This window comes from Peromyscus eremicus, chromosome 8b (assembly GCF_949786415.1).
Source record: "Peromyscus eremicus chromosome 8b, PerEre_H2_v1, whole genome shotgun sequence".
Taxonomy (NCBI): domain Eukaryota; kingdom Metazoa; phylum Chordata; class Mammalia; order Rodentia; family Cricetidae; genus Peromyscus; species Peromyscus eremicus.
The window spans coordinates 32,755,967-32,782,303 of record NC_081424.1 but is presented as its reverse complement, the minus strand read 5'-3'; the positions used below and the strand labels follow the sequence as shown (position 1 = coordinate 32,782,303).

Sequence of the window (26,337 nt, the reverse complement as noted above, 5' to 3'; positions counted from 1 at the left end):
CCACAGCCAGGCTTCCTGGCTCTCCTTCTTGCAAGCCTTTTTCTGCAGGTGTTACAGTTTTGTTCATTTGTTTCTTTAGTGTCTGTCCTTCAGCGATCACACACACTGCCATTTCCACCCTTTAGGCACGAGCCCAGTTTTCTCTAAAGAGCATAAGATCTGATTTTTCTCCTTTATATTCGGAACCCAGCAGCTCAGTCAGCGATAGGCATGGGCGGAGACCCCAGCCCCGCCTCTGCCCGCCCTCGCGCCCTCGGGTCCCCGGCTCCCGGGATCTGGAAGGGTTCATACAGCCGGCGTGGATCTCCTCCTCTGGACCGGGAATGTGGAGTCCAGACCCCGTAGAGCGTCCGCTGTCTGCGCATCCAGTCCCCGGCGGTTGAACCCCGAGTCGCCGGCGAACCGAAGCAGCGGCTCATGGACACAGCGGAGTCCCCGGCTCCTGCGGGCACAGGAGGTGACTGATCCGTGGAGTCGCGCGCTGCCGCTCCCTTCGGGCCTGTCTCTTTAACTAGGATCCAGTAGGCTTACTTTTGCTTTTTTTGTTTATTTATTTTCCTGAGCCCCTCAACCAGGGTGGTGCCTGACCTGACTATGGGGTCCAGGCCAGTGTTTCTTTTCTCAGGTTTGAGGACTGGGTATAGGTACTTCCCAAAGCTGTGCTTTTTAAGTAGGGGGTTTCAGAATCCCTTCAAATTAACACCACATCATCAGTCCTAAACTGTTTTCTTTGGTCTCCGGGTATTTGCTGGTGTTCTCCTTACTTTTAACCTTTTCTCATTTTCCTTCTTCAACTCGGGCATATTTTAAAGGATTCTTAAGACTTCCTCATCTTGCACAGGATTTTTCCTCCTGGCTTACAGTAGCTACCTCTGGAAAATCAGCAGATCAAATGCATTTTCTTCTCTTTTGTTCCCCCTCAGAATCATTCAATTTAAAAATGGATAGGAAGATGCTAGAGAGATGGCTCAGTGGTTAAGAGCACTGACTTGTCTTCCAGAGGACCCAGGTTCAATCCCTAGCACCCACATGGCAGCTCACAACTGTCTGTCGCTCCAAGATCTGACACTCTCACACAGGCAAAATATCAATGTACATAAAATAAGAATCGGACATTTGAAACTGAGTCAATTGATTGGTTCTTTGACAGTTTAAATATGGAAACAAATACTTAATGAGCAATTGATTCAAAAGACTAGTAATTAGTATTGACGATGACTTGATTATGAATTGATTTACATATGTGAGTCTTGTGTTTCAAGAATGTTAAGTTCACCAATTGAATGACTGGTAATAAGCCAGCCTGACTCTGGTAAAGACCTAGCATTACCCGTTTAAACATTTAAGCCCCTGACTGAATCTATGTGGCATGTGAAACCAGGAGCTTGAGAAAATGAGATGTCTTTCTTTAGAGCCTGATTGATGCCCTTGACAAAGCACCCTGGAGCTCACCGTTGTAGGGATTTCTGAAAGAGTGGGCACGTTGGTCCATCTCATTGTAAATCAAGGTAGATCAGAAGGCTTAGTATTTTCTGTACTGAAATTCTGATAGAAGAGTCTATGCATGAAAACAATGTTTCAAATTTGCAGTGATATTCCAGGATTGTTTAGTGTTGGGTCACAGTGGCTATAAACAGCTATATTTAGAAAAGCCTTTTTGCTCATCAAGTGTTTTTAGAGTCTTCTAACTCCACAGTAAAATGTCACTTGTGTGTTTTACCCAGAATCTCACTTACACCCCTGTAATGGCAATATGTTTGCCTTTAAGATGATGGCTCTGGAGGAAGTCCAGGAGAGACATCGAGGAGACTTTCAAGAGAACAGCTTTGTGTACTGGTGTCGGCAGCTTCCTTAAACTTGGGTTGCATGATGGCCTATTCCATCCTTGGACCGTTTTTCCCCAAGGAGGTAAAACATTTTGTATCTGCATAGACTAATCTTTAGTAAGCCCTTCAGTTATATAATTTTAGAGGATATAAAATGTAAGATTATGGGAGCAGTTGAGGGCAGGGGCTGGGCAGTCAAGAGTGTGTCCTGCTCTTCCAGATGATCTGAGTTAAGTTCCCAGCCCCCACATCAAGAAGTGCATAACTATCCAACTCTAGCTCCAGAGGACTCGGGTGCCTCTGGCCTCTGTGGACATCGGTTTTCACATGTAAATGTCTCCATACAGACACATATGCATATACACATAATTAAAAATTTCAAAATTGGTAAAATATAAAAACGTGCCTAAAGTATAGACAATATTTGTATGTTTTGTATAATGGTGTGTATACTGTGTATGTGTGTGTGCTTGTGTGTGTGTATGTGTATTAGCCCATGTGTGCACAGAGGTCAGAGGTCAATATCGGGCATCTTCATCAAGACATTATCTCTCACTGTCCTTGGCATGTACCAGTTTAGCTAGACTGACTAGCCAGCAAGACCCTGGGATCCTCCTGCCTCCACCTCGCAGGGCTAGTATTATAGATGTGTGCCCACAAGCTCAGCTTTGTATGTGGGTTCTGGGGATCCAGCTCAGGTCTTCTTGGTCAGACAATAGGCACATTACCTAGACTCATTTCCCCAGCCCTCCTCGCCCACCAAGAGAATATTTCTTAGTGTTTAATATCAGAAAAAAAAGAACATCCTCTTACTGGGTAATTCTCCCCAAATATACTTCCTAAGTATTATTTATTTTACCATGTAGTTGGATTAATCTTTACTTGGCGTCTATAGCTGAAAAAGGAGATTCACTAAATGACCAAGATGTGACCAAAAGGCTAGAACTCTGTCTTCTGGTGTTGGAAATATATATATGAATTAAATTGTTTATAGCCAAGTGTGGTGGCTCATGCCTTTAACCCGAGTACTCAGAAAGCACAGGCAAGCAGCAGATTCTAGGAGTTTTGAGGCCAGCCTGGTCTAAAAGTGAGTTCCAGGCAGACATGGTCATATAGTGAGACTCTGTCTCCAAAGGTGGGGTAGTCCAGCATATTCATTCTGAATTTATTATGCACTCCAGCAGTAATATTTACACGAAGGAAGGATTCTGATTAACGTTGCCAGGCTCCCTCTAAGCTTTGCCATTTACATGGTGTTAGGAACTGTAGCTGGTGGTGCAGATGTTCATCTGGAGTACAGAGTCCATGAATATAATATGGATTGAAGGGAACTAGATTGGGAAAGTTCAGACAATAAGTTCAAATGTTCATTTTGTGCATCTTGCCAAAGTTTTAGGTTCACAGCGCACTGACAACTTCTCAGTTCTCAAACTGCCTCGACAACATGTAGTCCTTCAGAGGGTATGCAACCAGAAAGGCTTTTCTGCTAAAAGCACGATGTGGCTCCGTACCTAAACAACACTCACTGGTCTCCAACACATATTGCCACCTATTCATCCACTTGGTGCCTACAACAATCCCATAAGAGGAGAGAATAGCGAGGGTCCCATCGTGTTACTTTAAGATAGCAGTCTCAGACATGAAGGCCTTTCCTAGTTAGTCCAATTTCACCGGAGGGTCAAGTTCCTCCTCTGGGTTCATCAAGTTGAACATTTGCCCAGGCAAAGAAAAGTCAGGAAGTGCCCCTGTCTTGCTTGTTCATTACGAACCAAAAATATGAGAAAAGGATGGAGAGGAGGAGGAGAATTGATACAGGCTTTGGGTATCCTTTAAAGTAAAGATGGGCAAGAGTGATGATACTGAGGAGGGAAGAATGCTTCACTATCGTTGGGCAGAATCAAGCCAAGGAGAAAGGTGCGGTCCTGAGACTTTTTCAGGTTCAGGAAGGTGTGGTGTGAGAAATGGAAGCTTCTACAGTAAATGACAGAGAAGTGATGATACTGAAGGGGGAAGAATGCTTCACTATCCTTGGGCAGAATCAAGCCAAGGAGAAAGGTGCGGTCCTGAGACTTTTTCAGGTTAAGGGAGGTGTGGTGTGAGAAATGGTAGCTTCTATGGTAATAGAGAGATCGTTGCAGATGTGGTCAGGGGAAGAGCAGAGTGAATGGCATATTCTTACAGAATAGGAGAATGGCATTTTCTTATAAAACAGGACACAGCTCACTGGGGCTTATATTTAGGGCACAGTGAGACCTTGATAGAAGGCTGAGGCTCTGAGGAGCAAGTTGCGGCTGGTATTCAAGAACTCTGGCATGTATACCCAGGACCTGGTCGCTGGGAGAGCATCAGTGTTTGGTCAGATTTGGGTTTTGGGAGAACACGGTGATGGGAGCCTCTAGAGCAGTGGTTCTCAACCTCCCTAATGCTATAACCCTTTAATATAGTTCCTCATGTTATGGTGACTCCCAACCATAAAATTGTTTTCATTGCTACTTTGTAACTGTTATCATGAATCAGAATGTAAATATCTGATGTGCAAGATATCTGGTGTGCCACTCCTGCCAAAGCGGTCGTGACCCACAGGTTGAGAACTGCTGCTCTAAGGTTATAGAAGGTATCTTAATTAGGGTTTCTATTGCTGTGATGAAACACCTTGACCAAAAAGCAAGTTGGGGAGGAAAAGGTTTATTTGGCTTATACTTCCATATCACTGTTTATCACTGAAGGAAGTCAGGAGAGGAACTTAAACAGGACAGAAACCTGGAGGCAGGAGTGGATGCAGGGGCCATGGAGGGGTACTGCGTACTGGCTTGCTCCTTATGGCTTACTTGGCCTGCTTTCTTGTAGAACTTGCTGGGGTGGCCTCACCTACCATGGACTGGGCCCTGCCCCATCAATCACTAATGAAGAAAATGCCCCACAGGTCTTTCTGCCTATAACCTTATCTTATTGAGGAATTTTCAATTGAGGCTCCCTCTTCTCCAGTTGACTCTAGCTTGTGTTGAGTTGGTGTAAAAATAGCCTGGGGCCTATGCTGGGACACTTTGCTTAGCCTTGGTGTAGGGAGGAGGGGACTAGACCTGCCTTGGCTGAGTCTACCAGGCTGGACTGACTCCCCAGGGGAGACCTTGCCTTGGAGGAGGTGGGAATGGGGGGTGGGTTGTGGGGGAGAAGGCTGGGGGGTGGGAGGAGGAAGGACAGTGGAATCCGAGGCTGATATGTAAAATTAAATTAATTATAAAATAAAAATATTAAAAAAAAAAGAAAGAAAAAAGCAGATCCAGATCAGGCAGTTGTAGGTTCTATGTATAGGTTTCTGACAACGCTCAGCCCCGGACGCCGAGTGAATGACATTTCCTATCCGAGTCCACCACACCAATGAAAGGGTGATAAACGGCACGGGGGGTTACTGGCAGAAAAGTCACGAGCCCCCGCCATGACTACCTAGTTACAAAGACCTTTATTTGGGAGAAGAGGGGACCAGGCCTGGGGAGGAGAGAGAGAGAAAGATGGTGGGGGAGGGGGATGGAGAGAGAGCAGAGTGGAGAGAGCAGAGAGAGAGAGGAGGGGGTCTGCGTCTGGCTTTTTAAGTGAGTATGTAGTTGCCAACACACACTGATGATGGAAGATGCAAGAATACACCCCCCACCCCTCAACTCCTGAGCTGTGGGTGTACGGCCATGCAGCTGGAGAAAGGGCAGAAACCCAACACAATGCCTATGCTTAAATCTATTTAAAATATAATAAACTCCATCTGTACCTCCTAAGAGGCTTCAATGTTGGTCCATATTGACTTGTCTTGAAATTCTTTCTCTGTAGTGAAGTAAAGAGTATTGGCCACAGGCTGGGGACACAGCTCAGTTGGTAGAGTGTTTGTCTAGCACACAGAAAGCCCTGTCTTTGATCCCTGGAATCACATATACAAGTGTGATTGTACATGCCTGTAATCTCACAACTCAGGAGATAGAGGCAGGAGGATCAGGAGGAATTCAAAGCTAGCTTCAGCTATATAACAAGTCTTAGGCCACCTGGGGCTACCTTAAACCTGCCTCAAAGAGTCTTAAAAAAATAATAAAATAAAAAGAATTTCAGGTTCAGCTGAGTAGCTGTCTCTGGAAAGAACTTCTCAGGATGCTAGAGGGGGCAGCATAGAGCTCTGTCTCTGGCCACCACCTCACTGGGGCTCACAGGGCAGCCATACTTGCACAGTTTGAAAAGGGGTTTTAGAGTCTGGAGAGATGTCTCAGTGGTTCAGAACACTCACTGCTCTTGCGAAGGACATGAGTTCAGTTCCCAACAGTGGTTCACAACTACCTGAAACTCCAGTCCCAGGGGATCCGTGCCTCCACAAACTCCTGCACGAATGTGGGTGCACATACTTACACTCAGGTACACACACAAAAGTAGATTCAGAATAAGTGCTGTATCATCTGTAGCAAAGTTCAGAGGTCCCTGGTGGGACAGGCTATAAATGTTAATAATTCCAGCATGTGGAGAGTAAAATACCCTCGGGTGTCAGAACAGTGTGGATGGTGGGGAGCATCCTTTGTCTGTGTTGCTCATTAGAAGGAAGAAAAGCTCTTCCCAGATTGAGCATGGCAGGAGCCATGGAGAAGACCGGTTGGGCCTTCATATGATCTACTTGCCAGATCATGGCATTTCCTCTCCTTGAGGTTTTTTTTTTTTTGTTTGTTTGTTTTTGTTTTTGTATATTTTCTTCTAGAACTGACAATTGGCCCGTGATTTGTTTTGTTTCTGTTTTTGGTAGAGGGCAATTCTGTAACTAGAAGTGCTGCTAAAAAGGAAGTCTGTCTACATCAACTGTTTCCTGAGCCCCGTGACAGAGACAGAGTCCAGATTTCCTCTTCTGAAGTATTTTGTATTTTGTTTCTTTATTTTCTGTAATACTGACTTTTATCCAGTTAAAGGGAATTCTTTATAGGTATACTAAGTGAATTATTTCACATCAGTGTCTAGATTTTAGCATCTACTTTCCAGTCTTTCCTTACCCTATTTATTTTTAAATAAAAATTTTAAATATCAGAAATGGGAAGGTTTGAGCAGGGAGGCAGGGTAAGGGCAGGGCAATCAAAATTAGGTACGTATAAAAATGTTACAAGAAATCTGCTACTTGGTAAGTTCGTTTTAGAAAAAGAATGTTTATTATATGGAAGTTGTAGCGCCTCCCCAAATCTTGGAAATTACTATACATACATGGAAGTCACAAGGTGATGCTCCAACCTCCTCTTGTCTTCCCACCAATGCTGTTTAGTTGTTCTAATTTTGTTCCCATTTCTTCTAAGGCAGAAAAAAAGGGGGCCAGCAACACCATGATTGGGATGATCTTCGGATGCTATACTTTATTTGAGTTGGTGGCATCTTTAGTGTTTGGAAAATATGTAAGTATTAGAGCTCACATACATGTTTTAATTTTCAAAAATCATGTGGTGCATTACTATAACTTACTAATCTAGAATGTCTATGGATATGGAAATGATACCATTCCATTTTTATAAGTTAGGCCACAGCTCCACCATTGTGGTTGATTAGTTAGTCCCTTCCATGCTTATAAACTGTTTGTATTACAGTTCTTTTAAATGATTATTTTAATATGATGTTAACTACACATGCTTTCCTGCAATTTTGTATGCTCTGCTATAGTGGATTTGTTTATGTAAATGTAGACATGTTGAAGCAATCCATTTATCTGTCTTCTTTGACTTTATTATAGCTTGTACAAATTGGAGCCAAATTTATGTTTATAGCAGGAATGTTTATCTCAGGAGGAGTTACAATTCTCTTTGGGTAAGTAACTTTCAAATATGTTTGGAAACATGGACAGATTTCATAGTCTATTGGCTAAAATGTTAATGGCTTTGAAGTATTTCTTAAAATTTTATTGTTATTAAATGTGTATGATGGTGGTGCTGTACATGTGAATAGAGGATAACACTGTGACATCGTTTCTTTTGCTTCACCTTTACATGGATTCCAGGTACTGAACTCAGGTTGCCAAGTGTATGCTGTGAGTACCTTATCCACTGAGACATGTCACTAACCCATTAATGGCTCTTCTTTATTTGTTTTTGTTTTTAGAGAGAGTGTTTCCTCTGTGTAGATTTGGCTGTCTGTAGACCAGGCCAACTGGCCTTGAACTCACAGAAATCCACCTGCCTCTGCCTCCTGAGTGCTGGGATTAATGGCATGTACCACCACCGTCTGCAATTGATGGCGCTTTAACCAATCAGTACCAGTCACTCCTATATTGTCAGATGAATGGCATGTGACTAATGGTGGAGGGAGATGGTGAACAGCAAAGAGAAACATCATTGGTCTTAAGAAGAGTTCTCCAAGACTACCTACTAAACAGCCTGCTTTACCAGACATGGTGCTCCCCATCTGTAATCACAGCATTTGGGAGGCAATGCAGGAGGACCTCAAGTTCCAGGCCAGCCAATGCTGTCTCAAAACTGCAATAGAGACCCAGACAGTGGTGTCACATGCCTTTAATCCCAGCACTCAGGAGGCAGAGGCAGAAATCTGTGAGTTTGAGGCCAGCCTTTAATCCCAGCACTCAGGAGGCAGAGGCAGAAATCTGTGAGTTTGAGGCCAGCCTGGTCTACAGAGTGAGTTCCAGGACAGCCAGGACTGTTACACAGAGAAATCCTGTCTCAAAAACAAAAAGAAGAAAAGGAAGAAGAGGAAAAGGAGAAGGAGGAGGAGGAGGAGGAGGAGGAGGAAGAAGAAGAAGAAGAAGAAGAAGAAGAAGAAGAAGAAGAAGAAGAAGAAGAAGAAAAGGCGATAGAGAAAACAGAACCATGGCTCCTGAGTGCATCCACTGGCACTCCTGTGGATGCTCATGATGGGAACATGATAGTCTTCTGAGTCATAGAAACTCTTTGCTTAAACAGGAAAGACAATCTATTTCTTACAGGATCAACTCAAAGACACCTGGCTACAGGTGCTGAAATAGCATTATCAGAAATCATTCTTAGCTTCCTAATTTTCTCTCCTCTTCTGGTGCAATGTTCCTACACAAGCTCCTAGAACCTTCCTTTTCTTTTGCTGTTTTTGAGACAGGGTATAACTACGGTGCTGTGGGATGGTCTGTATGTCAATTGTGTTGCTGATTGGTCAGTAAATAAATCACTGATTGGCCATTGGCTAGGCAGGAAGTATAGGCGGGACAAGGAAAAGAATTCTGGGAAGTGGAAGGCTGAGAGGGAGACACTGCCAGCCGCCACCATGACAAGCCTCATGGGAAGATCCTGGTAAGCCACGAGCCATGTGGCAAGGTATAGATTAATGGAAATGGATTACTTTAAGATATAAGAACAGTTAGCAAGAAGCCTGCCACGGCCATACAGTTTGTAAGCAATATAAGCCTCTGTGTTTATTTGGTTGGGTCTGAGTGGCTGTGGGACTGGCGGGTGAGAGAGATTTGTCCTGACTGTGGGCCAGGCAGGAAAACTCTAGCTACACTACGGAGCCATGAGTGGCCTGGAACTTGCTATGTATACCTGGCTAGCACTGAACTCATAGAAATCTACCTGCCTCTGCCTCTGAATGCTGAGATTAAATGCATGGCCTTGCTCTTTCATCTCAGTATTCTCACTATTTCCTAATAACAGTGTAACAACTGTTTACATAGCATTTACATTGTACCAGGTATCAAAAGTATCCAGAAAGTAACTTAAGGGCTGTAAGCATAGCTCTGCACCAGAGAGAGTACTTGCCCACTACCATGGGTGAAGCCTTGGGTTCAACACAACACCATAATAAAGAAGCAAATAATTAAAAGTAAAGATGCATTTGGTAAGATGAGCATCAGTTATAGCAGACAACATGTTTTATGTCAGGGACTTGAGCATCTTCTGATTTTGATACCTAAGGTAGATCCTGCCATCACAGTGTTCTCTGGATTCAGGGGACCACTTTATTCCAAAGAGGCCTCCTTAGTATTATCATCTCAGAAATAAGTTATAACAACAGAAAGGGATAGCTAAGCTGTCATTATGTGTAGATGTAACCAACCGTCTTATTAAGTAAGAAACACAGAGCCGATTCAGAGAAGAAAGCCAAGAGGTCAGAGCTAAGAGCCTCACCCTTCCTGCTTCAGCAATCCTCTTCAGCCAAGCGAGCTCTCTGAAAAGGAGCTACTTCCTGTGTGTTTGTCTTTATAAAGACTTTTGGTTCTGCCTTCTTATTGGTTGTAAACCCAAACACATGACTGCTTCGTCACTGCCTGTATGTACAGCCCTCTAGGTCCTCTATGGTATTGAGATTAAAGGCGTGTGTCTCTAATGTTGGCTGTATCCTTGAACACACAGAGATCTACCTAGCTCTGTCTACCAAGTGCTGGGATTAAAGGCGTGCGCCACCACCGCCACGCTCTTGCTATGGCTCTAATAGCTCTGACCCCCGGGCAACTTTATTTATTAATATACAATTAAAATCACATTTCAGTACAAGTAAAATAGCACCATAATTATGACTTGAATTATAACAAAAATTAAAAACAGCAATTCCCTATAGAAAGTGTCACAACCCAACTCTTTAAAAGATTTCTAGAGAGACTTTATCTAATCACTTTGGATAGTATGGCTATTTTCAAGAAATAGAGTGAATTAAAAAATTAAAACCAGTTTGACACTTGACAACTGCATTTGTTTTCAGTGTCTTGGACCAACTTCCAGACGGACCCATATTTATTGTCATGTGTTTTCTGGTGAGAATAGTAGATGCCATAGGCTTTGGTGCAGCGATAACAGCATCGTCTTCTATCCTGGCAAAGGCCTTCCCAAATAATGTGGCTACTGTGTCGGTATGTAATTTGAACTTTTTCTTATTTTCCTTCTGATGTGGCCAAAGCATTTGATCTGTTCTTACATGCTTTCCCCAACTCTCTTGTGTATTGTTCCTCCTTTTATTGTGATTTCGATTTCCTGCAGTAAAGTGAGAAATAAAAGCACATCATTGCTGGGTGTGCTGACACACACCTGTAACCCACTACTTGGGAGGTGAAGGCTGGAGCATCAAAGTTTGAGGCCAGCGTGGGTGACACAGTGAGTCACTGTCTGAAAAACAAAAACAAAGAAATGACGACCGCCTGAAATGTTTAATTGTTCTTTATCAATAAAAACTCGGGAGTCAGATGTGGGGTAAGAACCTGAACGATCAGAGAAGCAGCGGCAAAGTGACCAGTGACCTCCTATCTCTTTTGTTCCTCCATCCATAAGGCCAAGACCCTCTCTAAATCCCGCCCTACTACTTCCCATCTCTCTCTCTTTCTTTCTTTTTTTTTTTTTGAGACAGGGTTTCTCTGTGTAGCTTTGCACCTTTCCTGGAACTCACTTGGTAGCCCAGGCTGGCCTCGAACTCACAGAGATCCGCCTGCCTCTGCCTTCCGAGTGCTGGGATTATAGGCATGTGCCACCACCGCCCGGCCCCATCTCTCTTTCTATCCTCAGTCCTCCAAAACCTCTATGGTTAGTTTGAGTCAGCTAGTAGCTAGCTCTACCCTCTGATTCAAAGCAAACTTTGTTGTCAGAATGTAATCAAAATATCACACAACAACTCTCTGTGACAACTCTACCACAGGAGGAGAGGGTTTAAAAAGAAGGTGAGGCTGGGCGGTGGTGGCGCACGCCTTTAATCCCAGCACTTGGGAGGCAGAGCCAGGCGGATCGCTGTGAATTCGAAATCAGCCTGGTCTACAGAGTGAGTTCCAGAACAGGCACCAAAACTACACAGAGAAACCCTGTATGGAAAAACCAAAAAAAAAAAAAAAAAAAAAAAAGAACATGAGGCCTGGAACGGTGGCTCATGGCTTTAATCCCAGTACTCAGGAGGTAGAGGCAGGTGGATCTCTGTGAGTCTGAGGTCAGACTGGTCCACACAATAATGCCAGGCTAGCCAGTGCTACACAGTGAGATCCTGTATCCAAAGAAAAAAACAAAAAGGCAGTGACCTTGAGTGTCTCTTAGGTGCTCTTCCTGGTCTCTGCATGGTCACCTTGATGAGTCAACATGATCCCAATCATTTTTTTTAAATCACCCTTAAAATAATTTTTAAAGATTTGTTTTCTTTTTTTATGTTGATTAGTGTTTTGCCTGCATCTACATGTTATTTATTAAGTGGTGCTGTTTACCTTGCAAGAAAAGCCATGAGGTACAACAAAACCCACTATAAGAGTTCATTAAGGGAAGGGAACAGAAGGGGTATGCCTAGGCCTAGGAATGACCATGGAGGAAGAGAGAGGAGGAGTAGGTGGAACCCAATTTTACAGGATCCCCCTGCACATGCGCATATGTACTTATGTAGCTGTGCCATCCATGTGCATAGATTACATGACCGTGCTGCACACATATTATGTGATCATGAAGAGCACAGATTACGTAGGACATGAGGCCCTAGGATGACTAAGCATCTTGCCTGGGCTACTGGACAGCACATGTGCAGTCATGTAACTGGGGAAGCGGCTAGGAATTCTAACATTCCAGACTCTTTGTTTTTATAAAAAATGGTGGGTGAATGGGAGTGGGGACGCTGTGTCTCCCAAAACTTCTTCCAGCTGACTCAGTGGGCATTGTTTAACTTTTGGGGGTAGGGAAGGGAGCTTTTGGGGTAGCTGGACATCCTGAGGTAACGAATTGTCCTCCATCCATCGCCTTCCGCTGCTTTGGGCTTGGTGACTATTTGGGTCTGACAAGGTGCTGGCGAGGCAGAAGAGGAAGTTTAGAAAAAATTTTACCTGGGGGGGGGGTCCCCAAGGGGTCCCAGGGTGAGGGAGGGGGGGTCCTGGGACCAGTAAAGTTTGAATTATACTTATCTGAAGTGGTTCTGACCTGTCCAGGTAGATTCAAGCTGGCTCTGGAGCTAAGAAGAGTTTTTAAACATATTAAGAAGCAGCCACAGGGAGTTTAAAATCTTGAGCCGGTTGCCGTATTATAATGTTTAATACTCTGCTATCAGAATTTTATTGGTTAGTGTTAGAGAGAGAGAGAGAGAGAGAGAGAGAGAGAGAGAGAGAGAGAGAGAGAGAGAGACATAGAGACATAGAGACAGAGAGAGAGACAGAGAGAGAGAGACAGAGAGAAACCTGGAACATGCTTTTAATTTTCATCTGAGATAAGCCTTATCTGATACAAACCTCAAGGCACCTGTATTTTTTTTTATTAGTTTAACATCCAGAAGACACAGGTGATCAGTTGCTGAGGGCATTTAACAGTAATAGATTGTTATATTAAAGTCTATTTTTTGCAGAGTCCAGACCCTTTTGAGTCTGGGGGTGTAAATACCTCTGGACTGTTACTGTCCCGTACCACCTGGGTATACATGATGGTCCTTGGCCTCCATCTCTATGATGGTCCTGTAACAATGATCTGAGTTGTTAATTGGAAGTTTGAATATGTTATTAGAGACACAGAGAGAAACTGATGAAGCAGAATATGGTCAGTAGAGACAGGAGAGGGAATCAGGAAGGAAAAACTTGTGGGGTGAAACCTCATTCTTCTGGAATTGGTGATGAGGCAGTGGATCCTGGTGTTCTCTGGAACTTGAGAGAACAGGGCCCTGTCTGTGTTACTGTATATTAGGTTTACAGTGCCAGGCATTTTGAGACAAGATGTCACTCTGGCTGGCCTAGAACTCATAGAGATATACCTGCCTCTTCTTCCCAAGTGCTGAAATTAAAGATGTGTGCTGTTATGCCTGATACTCATAATTCTTCAACTATAATACATTGAATTTTCTTTTGTTTTTTTACTTTTAGGGAGGCCTTGAGGTTTTTTCTGGACTGGGGCTGATAGTAGGTCCCCCTTTAGGTGGCTTTTTGTATCAGTCCTTTGGCTATGAGGTGCCTTTTATTCTTCTGGGGTGCATAGTTCTACTGATGATACCACTGAACCTATGTGTTTTGCCCAGTTATGGTAAGTTCAAACTTAATACTCATTCTAGAATTTTAACTTTACTTTTATATATGTCTTTATAAATGATACATTTACCATGTATATTTTGTAACACCTCTTTGTAGTACCCTCAAAAGCTGGTTCTTTTTCCTAAAATGTGGGTAATTAGTTTATGATGATTTTTGCTTACAAAGGTCTAGGAATATAGCTCAATTAGTAGAGTGCTTTTGTAGCATTCATGAAGCCCTAGGTTTGACCTCCAACTTCACATAAGCAGATTATGATGGTGCATGCCTTTAAAGAATCCTCAGCTACATAGTGAGTTTGAGGCTAGCCTGGCATGCATAAGGCCCTTTCTTAAATACATAAAATAAAAAAGCACACCACAAAAATTTCTAGGTTTAGGAGAAACAAATACTTTATTTTGGCTCACGAGCCATTATCATTGGGCTGAACTAAATTTTCACTAGAAATTCTGTGGGCAACACAGTTTGTCTGCAAGGCTGTAAGAACAAGGGAAGATTCCCACAAGTTCTAGATCACCTTCTTTCTTTCTTTCTTTCTTTCTTTCTTTCTTTCTTTCTTTCTTTCTTTCTTTCTTTCTTTCTTTCTCTCTCTGTCTCTCTGTTTCTCTCTCCCTCCCTCCCTCCCTCCCTTCCTTCTTCCTTCCTTCCTTTTTTTTTTCTTTTTAATAAGGTCTCTCTACATAGCTGTGTGTAGATGGACTTTCTTTTGGGTCTCCAGCTCACAAAACACAAAACACAAAACCAAAACCAAAAACAAAAAACCGACATGGAGATGTATTAATTATGAAAGCTCAGCTGATAGCTTAGGCTTGTTTCTAACTAGCTCTTATAACTTAAACTAACCCATTTCTATTCACTTTTTGTCTTATGGCTTTATTACCCCACCTCCATATTGCCCATCCTGTTTGCTCTGAGTCTCTGCCCTTCTTTTTCCCAGTGTCTTCTGTGCCTGGAAATCCTGCCTAGCTGTTCAGCTTTTTATTAAACCAACCACAGAGTGGTGGGGCAAGCGTTGTTCATGCTGTGAGCTTCGTTGTATGACACTGCAGGGAGTCCCTAAGTGCATGTCTTCTGCCAGTGCGGACAGAGGTCAGAAAAGGGGCATCATATCCCCCCAAACTGGAGTTAGAGATGGATGTGAGCTGCCATGTGACTGCTGGGAACTGAACTTGTGTCTTCTGAAAGAGCAGCCAGTATTCTTAACCACTGAGCCTTATACTGTTGACAGATAACGCTTTTTGTATGCACAGGAAATGTAATAGCCTAAAACTAAAATCTTTTATAATTAAAAATTATTTTAATTTTTATTATTATTTGTTGTTGCTTTTTCAATTTTTTTGGTTTTCAAGACAGGTTTTTTGTTTGTTTGTGTGTGTGTGTGTGTGTATCCCTGGATATCCTGAACTCTCTCTTTGTAGACCAAGCTTGCCTCAAACTCAGAGATCTGACTGCCTCTACCTTTATAGTGCTGGAGTTAAAGGCGTGCAGTACCACCACCCTGTTATTGTTCCCATTTTAAATTATGTGGATGGGTGTTAGTATGTGTGTGTAAGTACAGATGCCCACAGAGACCAGAGGCATGGGATCTCCTGGAGCCAGAGCTACAGGTGATTGTGAGACACCATATGTGAGTACTAGAAACTGAAGAGAACTATTCTTTGTTATCGAGTCATCTCTCCAGCCCATCTTTGTAATTTTCAATTCAAATTCAATACAATTCAAAATTCACACCTGGTTGACTCCCGGCTGGCAATATCTCTTTGTGCCACAAGGTGGCACTTGTTTCCTCTCTAAGTTGAGATATTGTTGTCCTTTTATTAAATGGTTGCTGCTTTTTAAGCCACAGCTGTCTGAATTAGCAACTGCAATTCCTCAGCTCCCAGCAGTGGTTAGGCCACAAGGGCTGTAGCCAGAGGGAAATCTGTTCTTCTGGCTCGGCTCCAACTCTCTCAAAGCTATGAAGGGAACTTAACTAAACCTCTCTCCCTCTAAAGAACTCAAGATTCAAAGGTTAAGGTGGAATTCTGCATTTCAGCAGTTGAATAGCAAGTAGTTCACCTCCTCTCCTTGCTCTCATCCTCCAAAAAGCCCTTAACTCCCCCCACCCCTCCTTATAAACCCTTTCTCACCTGGCTCCTCCCTACCACTTCCTGTCAGCTAGTTAATGACACAGCCTCCTGACAGCAGGTGAATTTTATTTAATCAAACACATCTTTGCATTATTAAACAAACATTCCAGAGCATAAACAAAGGTAAGACACCTTGAAGTAATATTCTACAACAACATACTGCAGTTTGGGAGTTGAATTTAGGGTTGTGCTTTTGAGTAACAGACTGATAGTCTTGACTTAATCTCTGTATTCTGAAAACTTCCTGAGAATATTACTGAAAATAGCAGAAGCTTGTACACTTTTTGAATTTTGGGACTTTGCATATGCATGGGTGTTGTGAATAATGATGAATGCCTGCTGTGGGCAAAATGAGGGTCTGTGAGGGCTGATCCCGACCCTCATTGAAGTTCTGTGTTCACATCCAGTGTTGTCTCTGTACAGGATCACAGTAACCAATTCTAACTAAGCTCCTGAAACGCAGGTGACAGGACTCGGCGCCAAGTGCCTGAGCTGTTCTCTTTGTGGAATCCCCAGTGATTTCTCAGACTCCTAAGCATCTTTTAAGAGCCACACAGTCACTACATACTTTTCTACAATGACCTTTTCTTAAATAATATGCCTGAGGTGCCGGAGAAATGACTGCATGGTTTAGAGCAGTTCCTGGTCTTCCTAGGACCCGAGATCAATGTTGAAAACTTCCTAAAGAAGGAATAAAGCAGTCACTATGACCAGAGGCTTGCAGGTAGCCATGCCATGAGAGTACTAATCTTAAATGATAAAAGTAGTTCACACAAGATTCAGTCTCTCAATGTAGTGTTTATTTTGCCCTCAGAAAAATAACCAGGTCTTGTTTTACAAAACAAAGGTGAGTCCCTCCTTAAGAACACACACAGAGCCTTGGTGAAGCTGGGATGGCTCTTTTTCTGCAGCTCTCCATTCCACTGTCCCATCCGGATGGCCTTACTTCCAGATTGTAACTGAAAACCTCACCACACACCCTGACTCCAGTTGCTTCCCTTTGTATTTGAAAACTTAAGGATTTTTAATTGGGTTTTGCTGCTGGGTTTTTTGTTTTTTGTTGTTTGTTTTTTGTTTTTTGTTTTTTTCGAGACAGGGTTTCTCTGTGTAGCTTTGCGCCTTTCCTGGGACTCACTTGGTAGCCCAGGCTGGCCTCGAACTCACAGAGATCCACCTGGCTCTGCCTCCCGAGTGCTGGGATTAAAGGCGTGCGCCACCACCGCCCGGCCCTGCTGCTGGTTTTTTGAGACGAGTCTTATGTAGCCCAGGCTGACTTCACACTCACTGTGTAGTGAAGGATGACCTTGAACTCCTGCTCCTCCTACTTCTACCTCCCAAGTGCTGAGATGCCAGGCATACACTTCCATGCCAGGGTAAAAGTCAGTGTTTTACATAAAATCAGTTGTGGCTCCTAAAGTTGAAGAACTTACAAGCTAATGTGGACATTTAATTCCAGGCAATTCAGAGGTGCAGTTATTTCTATGGCCAGATGGTCTTATCAGATAGCTTTGCCTCTCCAAGTAGGTTAAAGACAAAGGTAAGAGACGTTAATTGGTATGATGTATTTCTGTTCTTTGTCTTTAACCCACAGAGTCGGAGCCAGGTGAACACTCCTTCTGGAGACTTGTCTCATTACCCAAGGTCGGTCTCATATCCTTCGTCATCATCTCCTTCAGCTCCGGCTTCGGTTTCCTTGATCCCATCCTCTCTCTCTTCGTCTTGAAGAAGGTAAGCAGCCTGCTGGAGCACGGCTTTGTACTGGCGGCCATGATTACATATACTTGGGCTCTTGCTTTAGGGAAGACCTTCAGCTGTGAGAAGAAGGTAGCCAGGCAGCTGTGTTCTCTGGTGACCGTGTCCTCCCTCACTGCTGCTCCTTTCAACTAGGGGTGTGACTCTGTGATCTGGGGGTCTGACCCACTAGGAAGAAAGAGAGAACCGTCCTCTAGTGTCTCCTTTTACCCAAGACCTTGCTTATGCCATTCCAGGTCTATGAGGCCATCTCCCATGTTGCTTAACTATGACACATTTTCTCTTCTTCTGTGAGTTGTAATGAGGCATTAGGAGTACTCATTAGGTCTGTTGATGTGAGATATCCTTCTCTCCCCAGTCCCCTCTGGGTCCACTTACCTTTTAGCTATTTGTTATAATAAGAGGACTATGTTCTATACTACAGAATAGGAGAAAGGAACCAAGAGTCTCCATTGCTGAAACATAAATGTTGAGTTCATATTAGCTAATTTGCTTTTCCCTGTGACACACCATCCTCCTGCATGCCTCACCCCCACCAAGACCAAACCTGGGGCTAAGATCCAAGAGCATCACTTAAGCTCTGTGTATGAATCGTTGTATACATAAAATTTGTGCAACACTATGTATGAAAATGCAGTTTGTAGAAATCAAATTATATATTTAATATCAAATGCTACCATATCAAACTTCTAGGATGTCTAATAAGTGGTTGGAAATTTTTTTCCCTCTTAGAAAAAAAAATTTACCCATTCCTGGTACAAAGTAAGACAAAGTTAAGAGGAATGCAATGAAAGCTAATCTTGATGGTTAACTTGATTGGATGGGAAAGTGCCTAGGAAATTAGTAAAGTGTATCTCTGGGTAAGACTTGAGGTTATTTCCAGACAGAACTGACTAAGCATGGAATGTCCTGACTGTGGGCAGTACCATCCCAGAGGCTGGGGCTGGGATGAAAAAAGGGAAGAATGGAGAAAGCCAGTTAACACAGGCATCCTCTCTCTGCTTCCTGGCTGCTTTCATGTGAGCTCTCTGCTCTCCACACCTTCCCCACCAGGATGCTCTGAAGCCAGGAGCCAGAATAAATAACCACCCCCTCCCTTTACGTTGTTCTCTCGGTTGTCTTAGTCACAGCTACAGACAGCCAAACAATACAAATGTGGGTGTAGCTGATAGACTTCTGTTAATAGAGCTGGGGAAGAGAAGGAGGGAAAGGGGCGTGTTTATTTTAAAGAGAGACTTCACATGCTGCTCTAACATGGGATCTCTTTTCCAGTTCAATTTGCCAGCTGGATACGTGGGACTAGTCTTCCTGGGTCTAGATCTGTCCTACACCATTTCGTCACCGCTGCTTGGTCTCCTCTGTGATAGGATGCCTGTATGTATCCTGACTTATATTTGAGTTGCTTTTGCATGTTTAGATCTGTAGCCACTTCTCCAGAATTTTTAAGGTCCCTTGCTTAAAGCAAACACCTTCAGTTGGCCTGGTAGAGAGAGTCCAGTGTCTCCCAGCCTCAGCCATTCCTATCAGCAGACTCAAGTTTAGTATTTCATATAAAGAAGAGTCTGATGCTAAATCTGCTGGAAACTGCTGGACCACTGGATTATTATTTTTATTTTTTAAGACAGACCTCACTATACAGCCCAAGCTGATGTGGACTCATTCCCCTTGCTCAATCTTCCCAGAGTCAGGATCACGGTCTGTTGTTGATATGACAAGCCTGGTTAGTATTATACCGTCTAAAAGTTTCCTTAATGACCCAGACAAAAAATAAAACAGAAACCATGATCTTAATAACAAGGGCAGAGTCTTGGGCTCTTAAGAGTTATTGGACTTGATCAGATTATAAACTGATGGAGGGAAATTGACTTAGAAAGTGGGTATGAAAGAATAGCCCTGCAAGTGTGCATCAACCATTCCGTACCCATCTTGAAATGAATCTCCTCTGTTCTCTTTCAGTTGGGCCTAACCCGTTCAGTCTGCATGACTGATCAGCAGAAATATCACCATTAACTAGACCTCACATTTCCATGGCGGCTTCTGCAGCTTTAGTGCTTAGATTTTTCATTTTTCTCTCATTAGCTTTGCTTATATGTTTATAAGATGTATATATTATGGAGGGTTACTTAGTAACCCAAGTGACAAAGAGCTAACGTTTCCTGTTTTTTAAAGATTTATCTTCATTTTTGTTTGTGTCTGTGTATGTGTATACCACATGTATATGGGTGACCTCAGAGACCAGAGGAGGGCAGTGGATCTCCTGGACCTGGACTTCTAGCGTTTGTGAGCCACCTGACACAGGTGCTGGGAACCAAACTTGGGTTCTTAGAAGAGGACTAGTATGGCCTTAGTATTAGTTAATATTTAAAACAGTGATTTTGACTTAGGAAAATATTGAGAGAACTCTTAACCACCGAGCCATCTCTCCAGACCCCAAATAGCTAACATCTTAAACAATGTTTGGAGCTAAGTGTTAAGACATAATTTTAAGCCAGGTATGGTGGCAAATGTTAGTTACCCTAGCACCTGCAAGGCTATAGGACTAAGAGATCATTAGTTCAGTACCAGCCAGGGCTATATAGCAAGACCTTGCTCCTTGCTTTAAAAAGAAAGACATAGGCTGAGTTAAGCAGTTTAGAAGGGATAATTTTTATTAGATACCATCTTAGACTGGTTAGACTGCCATAACAAAATATCAAAGACCTGGAGCACACATAAACAAGGGATACTTAGTTCTCACAGTTTTGCAAGATCCAGGCTCTTGCTTGGTGTTGAGGGCCACTTCTGACTCACAGCAACCCCACGTGGAAGAGTGGGAAATGCTCTCAGAGACTTCTCCTGGGAGGGTGTGGATCCCAGTCATGAGGGTTCCTCCTTCACTACCACATCACCTCTCCAAAGCTGACCTCCACGCACCATCGGATCAGGCACTAGAATAGCATATGAACCTGGGACTTGGTGGGGAGGGATAGTCCGTTCATTCACTCTGCCATAGGTACTTTTAAATAATGTGTTTTGCCTGGGTATTATGACAGATTAGCAAGTTGCTTGGGGTGACTCCTTTTTAAATTCTTACATGTTTGGAATAGTTCATGATGTACAAAGATTCTGTAACGTACCCCCTTCCCGGGGAAACTCTCTGCTCATCCCACCATCTTGCAAAATATCCTCCTTGCCTTTACATTTTTCATCTGCCCATTTTCTCTTAAACGTAAAGTTTCATTTGCTTCAGTGTGTTTGGGTTTTTGGATGTCATTACTCTAATGATTTTTTTAATTATTGTTTGATTACAGAAGGTCCTTTTGTTTAAGCTTTGAACGCTTTCTCTTTACCAGAATCTCAGGAAATGGTTTCTGATTTTTGGAAACTTAATCACAGCTGGGTGCTACATGCTCTTAGGACCTGTCCCCATTTTGCACATTAAAAGGTAACTTGTCTTGTTCCATATTTTTTGGAGAAATAGTAATTATTTAATTCTTTTAAATGACTTAGTACTTCAATCATTGCTATTTAAACATTGACTTTGACTTAGGATTGTATTGAACTGTTTGTGTGACTGACAATGCTTTATTTACTAGAAGCTCACAGTAGTTTACAAATCTTAACACATTAAATCTTTATCAAATGAGAAAAACATTGATTCTTATCTATAAGGTTCTTTTTTGTTTTATTTTATAAATATTTTTATTTTATAATTAATTTAATTTCACATATAAGCCACAGATTCTCCTATCCTCCCTCCTCCCACCTCCTAGCCTTCCCCCACTCCCTATCAACCCCCATTCCCACCCCCTCCAAGGCACAGTCTCCCCTGGGGATTTAGCCCACCTGGTATATTCAGATGAGGCAGGTCCAGTCCCCTCCTCCCTACACCAAGTCTGAGCAAAGTGTCTCAGCATAGGACCTCAGTTCCAAAAAGCCAGCTCATGCACCAAGGACAGGTCCTGGCTCCACTGCCTGGGGGCCTCCTAAATAGTTCAAGCTGATCAACTGTCTCACTTATCCAGAGGGCCTGGTCCAGTTCCATGAGGGCTCCTCAGCTATTGGTTCACAGTTCATGTGTTTCCACTGGTTTGACTATTTGTCCCTGTGCTTTTTCCATCACGGTCTCGATATCTCTTGCTCATATAATCCCTCCTCTCTCTTGCTGGTTGGACTCCTGGAGTTTTTTGTTTTGTTCTGTTACCTGAGGCTGGCTTTGAACTCATGATCCTCCTGACTCCACCTCTCAAGTGCTAAGATTGCACCACATTACCAGGTCTTCTCCTGTGTTTCAACTGCACAGTTATTTGGAATTATTTTCAAAATAACATTTATTACTAACAACCTTTGCTTGATACTTAAGAGAATACAATTGTGTTTTTCTGAGTCTTCCTTCTCATACACTGAGAGGGTAACCAAGTCTTTTATTGTTTCTGGGTCATCTATAGCATGTTGGCTCATTAAAGCTTATTTGCTATAATTTATTTACTGAAACAAAGTGAGCTTCTTGACTGCTTCACATGTTTCTGGGATAAAATAGCATCATGGGCCGAGGGCGATTCGGAGTCTTTTGGTTCTGGGTTTGGATTTTGGCTCTGTCACTAGCAGTGGAACTTAGATGAATCACTTAACTTGCAAGAGCCTAAGCTTTCTTGTCTATAAAAAGAAGCTAGGGCCAGCCACATGGTCAGCACACTATGATACTTGCTGCCAAGCCTGGAAACTTGAGTTAAAACTCCAGGATTTAACTCCTCGAGCTACATGGTGGAAGGAGAGAACTGATTTATTCGTGCTGTTCACTCATCTCCCCCCACCCATACGACAGTGGCAAACCTCCCCTCCAAAATAAATAAATGTGATTTTAAAAGGAACTAAAGCTAATATATATATATTATATTATATTAGCTAATATATATTATATAAAGCATATATATATATATATATATATATATATATATATATATATATATATATATGACAAGCCAGGCCCTTAATCCCAGCACTCCAGAGACAGAGGCAGATGGAGCTCTGTGAGCTCGAGGCCACGCTGGTACAAAACAAAACAAAACAAAACAAAATAAAACAAACAACAAAAAAGAATTACACGCATAATGTCTGACAGGTATTTAATTGGAGTCCAACATAGAATATCTGTTGGTTTCTAGTCTCTTCTTTTGCCCCCTCCCCTCTTTGTCATTGTTTAATTGAATTTCAAGATGAAATGATTACATGAACAACAGCATTGATGTTGAGAGGGTTTTGTTACGGTGGGAGGGCCGGCTGGTTGCAGGTGTGTAATATGTATGAGTAAACACGTGCGTGTGAAACGTGGGGGCAAAAGTGGTTCCAGATGACACAGGAGATGCTTTTGCTGCAGAGGTGGAAGGTGCTAACACGAACTCTCGCCGAATGGAATGGGACAAGATGGAAATGGGAGCGGAACAAGTGAACTATCTGTGAAGATAACTTCTCTGCCACCCTGCCCTTGGTTTTAAGTTTGTGTCTCTTAAAATACTAACTAATGCTTTCATTTCCTCCCAATTCTTCTACAGTCAGCTCTGGCTCATGGTGCTGGTGTTAGTCGTACATGGCGTCTTTGCTGGAATGAGTATCATCCCAACTTTCCCAGAGTTACTCAGTTGTGCCCAGTAAGTTTCTGCGTGGTTTGAGGAGCTCTATAGTGATGGGTGTGGTGGTGAGGGTAGGGGGGTGGGCTAAGGGGATGAGGGGTGAGGGTGGAGGGATAGGCAATCAGTCTCACCTCACTTGCTCAGTCCCATAGTTGTTGGATATTTGCCCAATAATATATCTTCTTGATTTCATGGCATATAAATATTGCAATATAAATCATATAAGTAGTAATGGAACCATACTGAAAATAACATGGTGCATGGTGACATTATATGCTAAAAGGTAGAAAAGGTATAGTTGGTTAAAATCGGTTAAAGGGAGATATTTGGCTTGTTGTATGTCTCAGGTGGTGTGTGTGTGTGTGTGTGTATGTGTGTGTGTGTGTGTGTGTGTGTGTGTGTGTGTGTGTGTGTGTGAATAGTTTTAGAAGTCCAGAACCAAATGGAGAAGTTTCAGAGGTGCCCCTGTGCATGGAGGAGATTCATACAAGAGCATAACATGACCAGCCATCTGTCACTTGACCATTGTCCCTTTGCGTATGGCATGTTCATGAACACTAAGGTCTTGACTGTGCTGGGGTTTCTCATTGACACTCAGAGGACAAAGAGCTGGATCTGTTTTCTTAGAGCAGCCTTTCTTCTCTTCATCCTATTTTAAGAATTTCTTTGTTAATTATGTACTTAATTAGCATTTAATGCAAATGAGCTATGATTCTTGCTATTATACAGACAGATGTAGTAAAATTAGGTTATTTTATGAAAATGCCTTCAAATTTGATTTACATATTTTATTTATTTGTTTTTAATTTTTGAGATTATAATTACATTTTACCCTTCCTTTACTCTCTCCAAACCTTTCCATATACCCCTCTACACTCTCCAAATTCATGCTCTCTTTCTTCATTGTTGTTGCATGCATATATGCATTTGTATAAATATATATAATCCTAAATATACCCAGTTCAGTCAGTATAATGTTTCATGTCTGTATGTTTTCAGGGCTGACCATTTGGCACTGGACAAACAATTGGTGTACTCTTCCCTGGGGAAGAGCACCTCTCCCATTCCCAGCCTTCTTCAATTGCCTATAATCTTTGTGTAGGGTTGATATTTGTTTTGTGCTGGTGTTCGAGCCCAAGACCTTGGGCATGACAGGCTCACACTCTACCACTGAGCTACATCTCCAGCTCACAGATTAGTTTCTATTTTAAAAATGGAATGCTCTTATATTTAGTTTCTTCAGATTATATGTGGTTTATCTTAATGTATCTGTCACACACTTTTCCCACACAAGTTCTCCTTTTCATGATGGATCTGTCCATGTTTCTCTGCAGTGAAAATGGGTTTGAAGAGGGAATAAGTATGCTGGGACTCGTATCTGGTCTTTCTGGCGCCGTGTGGTCAGTTGGGTAAGTGAATTCATTTGTACCTGAGAGATGGAAAGTGCTCTCTCCATGTTACAGATGGAAAATTGGAACATCAAAAAGGTCCATGAGATTATCTAAGGCAAAAGCTCATCTAGGGCAGAGCAAGATTTCTAATTCACAACCTGTGGCTCCAAAATTTAGTATGTCAGCAGACGTCATACCCAACTAAGATACCTTCATGGACCTTGCTTTGAGCAATACTTAAAAATTCCTTTAACTGAAGCATATCTCAGACTTTTAAAATGCATTCCTTTATTGATTCACTTGCTCGCTTGTTTATACTTCCTAATAGATCAGACAATGCACTGTATAGCAGCGATATAATGCATACAAAGTCAATAACTATGCACTGAACTGATTCAGTTAATAAGAATAGAAAGAATAGTGGGCCAGTGAGATGGCTGAGCAGGTAAAGTACTTGCCACACAAGCCTGGAGACCTGAGTTCAAACCTATGTAAAGATGGAAAGAAAAAGGGAACCTGTTCCACAGGCTTGTCCTCTGACTTTCTTATGGTATTGTTGCGTGCACCACTAACCACAAAATAGAAAGATTCTTTTAAACACGTGCTACTGTTTTTATTGTTATGTAGGTCACCAACTTCACAGCTGTAATTCCACGTTTACAACTCTCTAATAATCATAATTCTTTCTTTCTCTTCTTCTCTCTCCCATCTCAGCACTGGCTCTGGGGATCAAACTCCACCCTCCACACGGTGGGCAAGTGCTCTACCAATGAGCCACACCCAGGCCTAGAACTCTTACTTATGCCTGAGAATCTCCCTTTATTGCTTTAGTTTAAGGAAGACCAGTGACTGGGGTGTCACGCATCTTTATAAAGTAGTTCTTACACTATTAGATACTTACCCATTCTTCTTTCCATGGTCAGTGCTTTCATGGGACCAGTGCTGGGCGGATTTCTGTATGAGAAAATTGGTTTCGAGTGGGCAGCAGCTATACAAGGCCTATGGGCTCTGATAAGTGTGAGTAATCTTGGATTTGTGTGGGGTTTCTTCCATTTCTTTACACTTTGGAGACACTTGTCTTGGAGGATTTGCTTTAACAGTGCATGCATTTTGTTGTGTTAAAGGGACTTGCGATGGGCTTATTTTATCTCTGGGAGCACTCAAAGGCGAGAAGAAGGTATGATCAGCTTTCCAGACTCCTTTCCCCTTAAAAGAAGCTAGCTCATGAGGGTAGAAAAGAAATATTATTTCCCATCCTTTCTTGCTCTTAGATTTCTGCGATCCTAAGACTCCTTGCTTGATAGGCATGTCCAAAGAGGTGCTTGGGTGGAGATGTAGATACTTAATGTTTAGGTTTCTTTTTCCAGGGGTGGGATAGGGTTCAAGATGGTTTCTTGTGTAGTCCTGGCTGTCCTAGAACTTACTCTGTAGACCAGGTTGGGCAAACTCAAAGATCTGCCTACCACTGCCCGCTGAGTGCTGGTATCAAAGGCATGAACCACCATGCCTAGCTATGTTCAATTTTCTTAAGACAATCAGTACTGTTTTCTTTCTTTTCTTTTTTTTCCCCTCCACACTGTAGATCTAAAGCTCAGAGCATCACCGGCACAGAGGAGGAACAAGCTGCTCTCTTGTCCTATGAAACCTAGGCTCGCAAGCTCAGGATTGGTGCAGATAGGTGCCTCAAGCTGTGAC

At 42.6% G+C, this 26,337-nt stretch overlaps 1 protein-coding gene across 1 annotated transcript; it reads left to right on the top strand.

Annotated features, from left to right (window-relative positions):
- Positions 1 to 277: 277 nt before the first annotated feature.
- On the top strand, positions 278 to 26,337 carry LOC131918871 (MFS-type transporter SLC18B1-like). Its single transcript, XM_059273035.1, has 14 exons — positions 278 to 457; positions 1,769 to 1,908; positions 7,130 to 7,225; positions 7,558 to 7,631; positions 10,503 to 10,650; positions 13,600 to 13,756; positions 17,482 to 17,618; positions 18,915 to 19,016; positions 20,975 to 21,066; positions 23,174 to 23,269; positions 24,586 to 24,660; positions 25,566 to 25,659; positions 25,767 to 25,819; positions 26,225 to 26,337. Exons 1-14 carry the CDS (start codon positions 418 to 420, stop codon positions 26,289 to 26,291), a joined length of 1,371 nt encoding a protein of 456 aa, XP_059129018.1. The 5' UTR covers positions 278 to 417; the 3' UTR covers positions 26,292 to 26,337.

Bases quoted from the DNA above. Each gene is read 5' to 3' on its own strand.
- LOC131918871 (XM_059273035.1), top strand. From the start codon at position 418: ATGGACACAGCGGAGTCCCCGGCTCCTGCGGGCACAGGAG. The intron at 13,757-17,481 runs GTAAGTTCAAAC...TTTAACCCACAG, and splicing joins ATGTGTTTTGCCCAGTTATG to AGTCGGAGCCAGGTGAACAC. The intron at 17,619-18,914 runs GTAAGCAGCCTG...TCTCTTTTCCAG, and splicing joins CTCTCTTCGTCTTGAAGAAG to TTCAATTTGCCAGCTGGATA.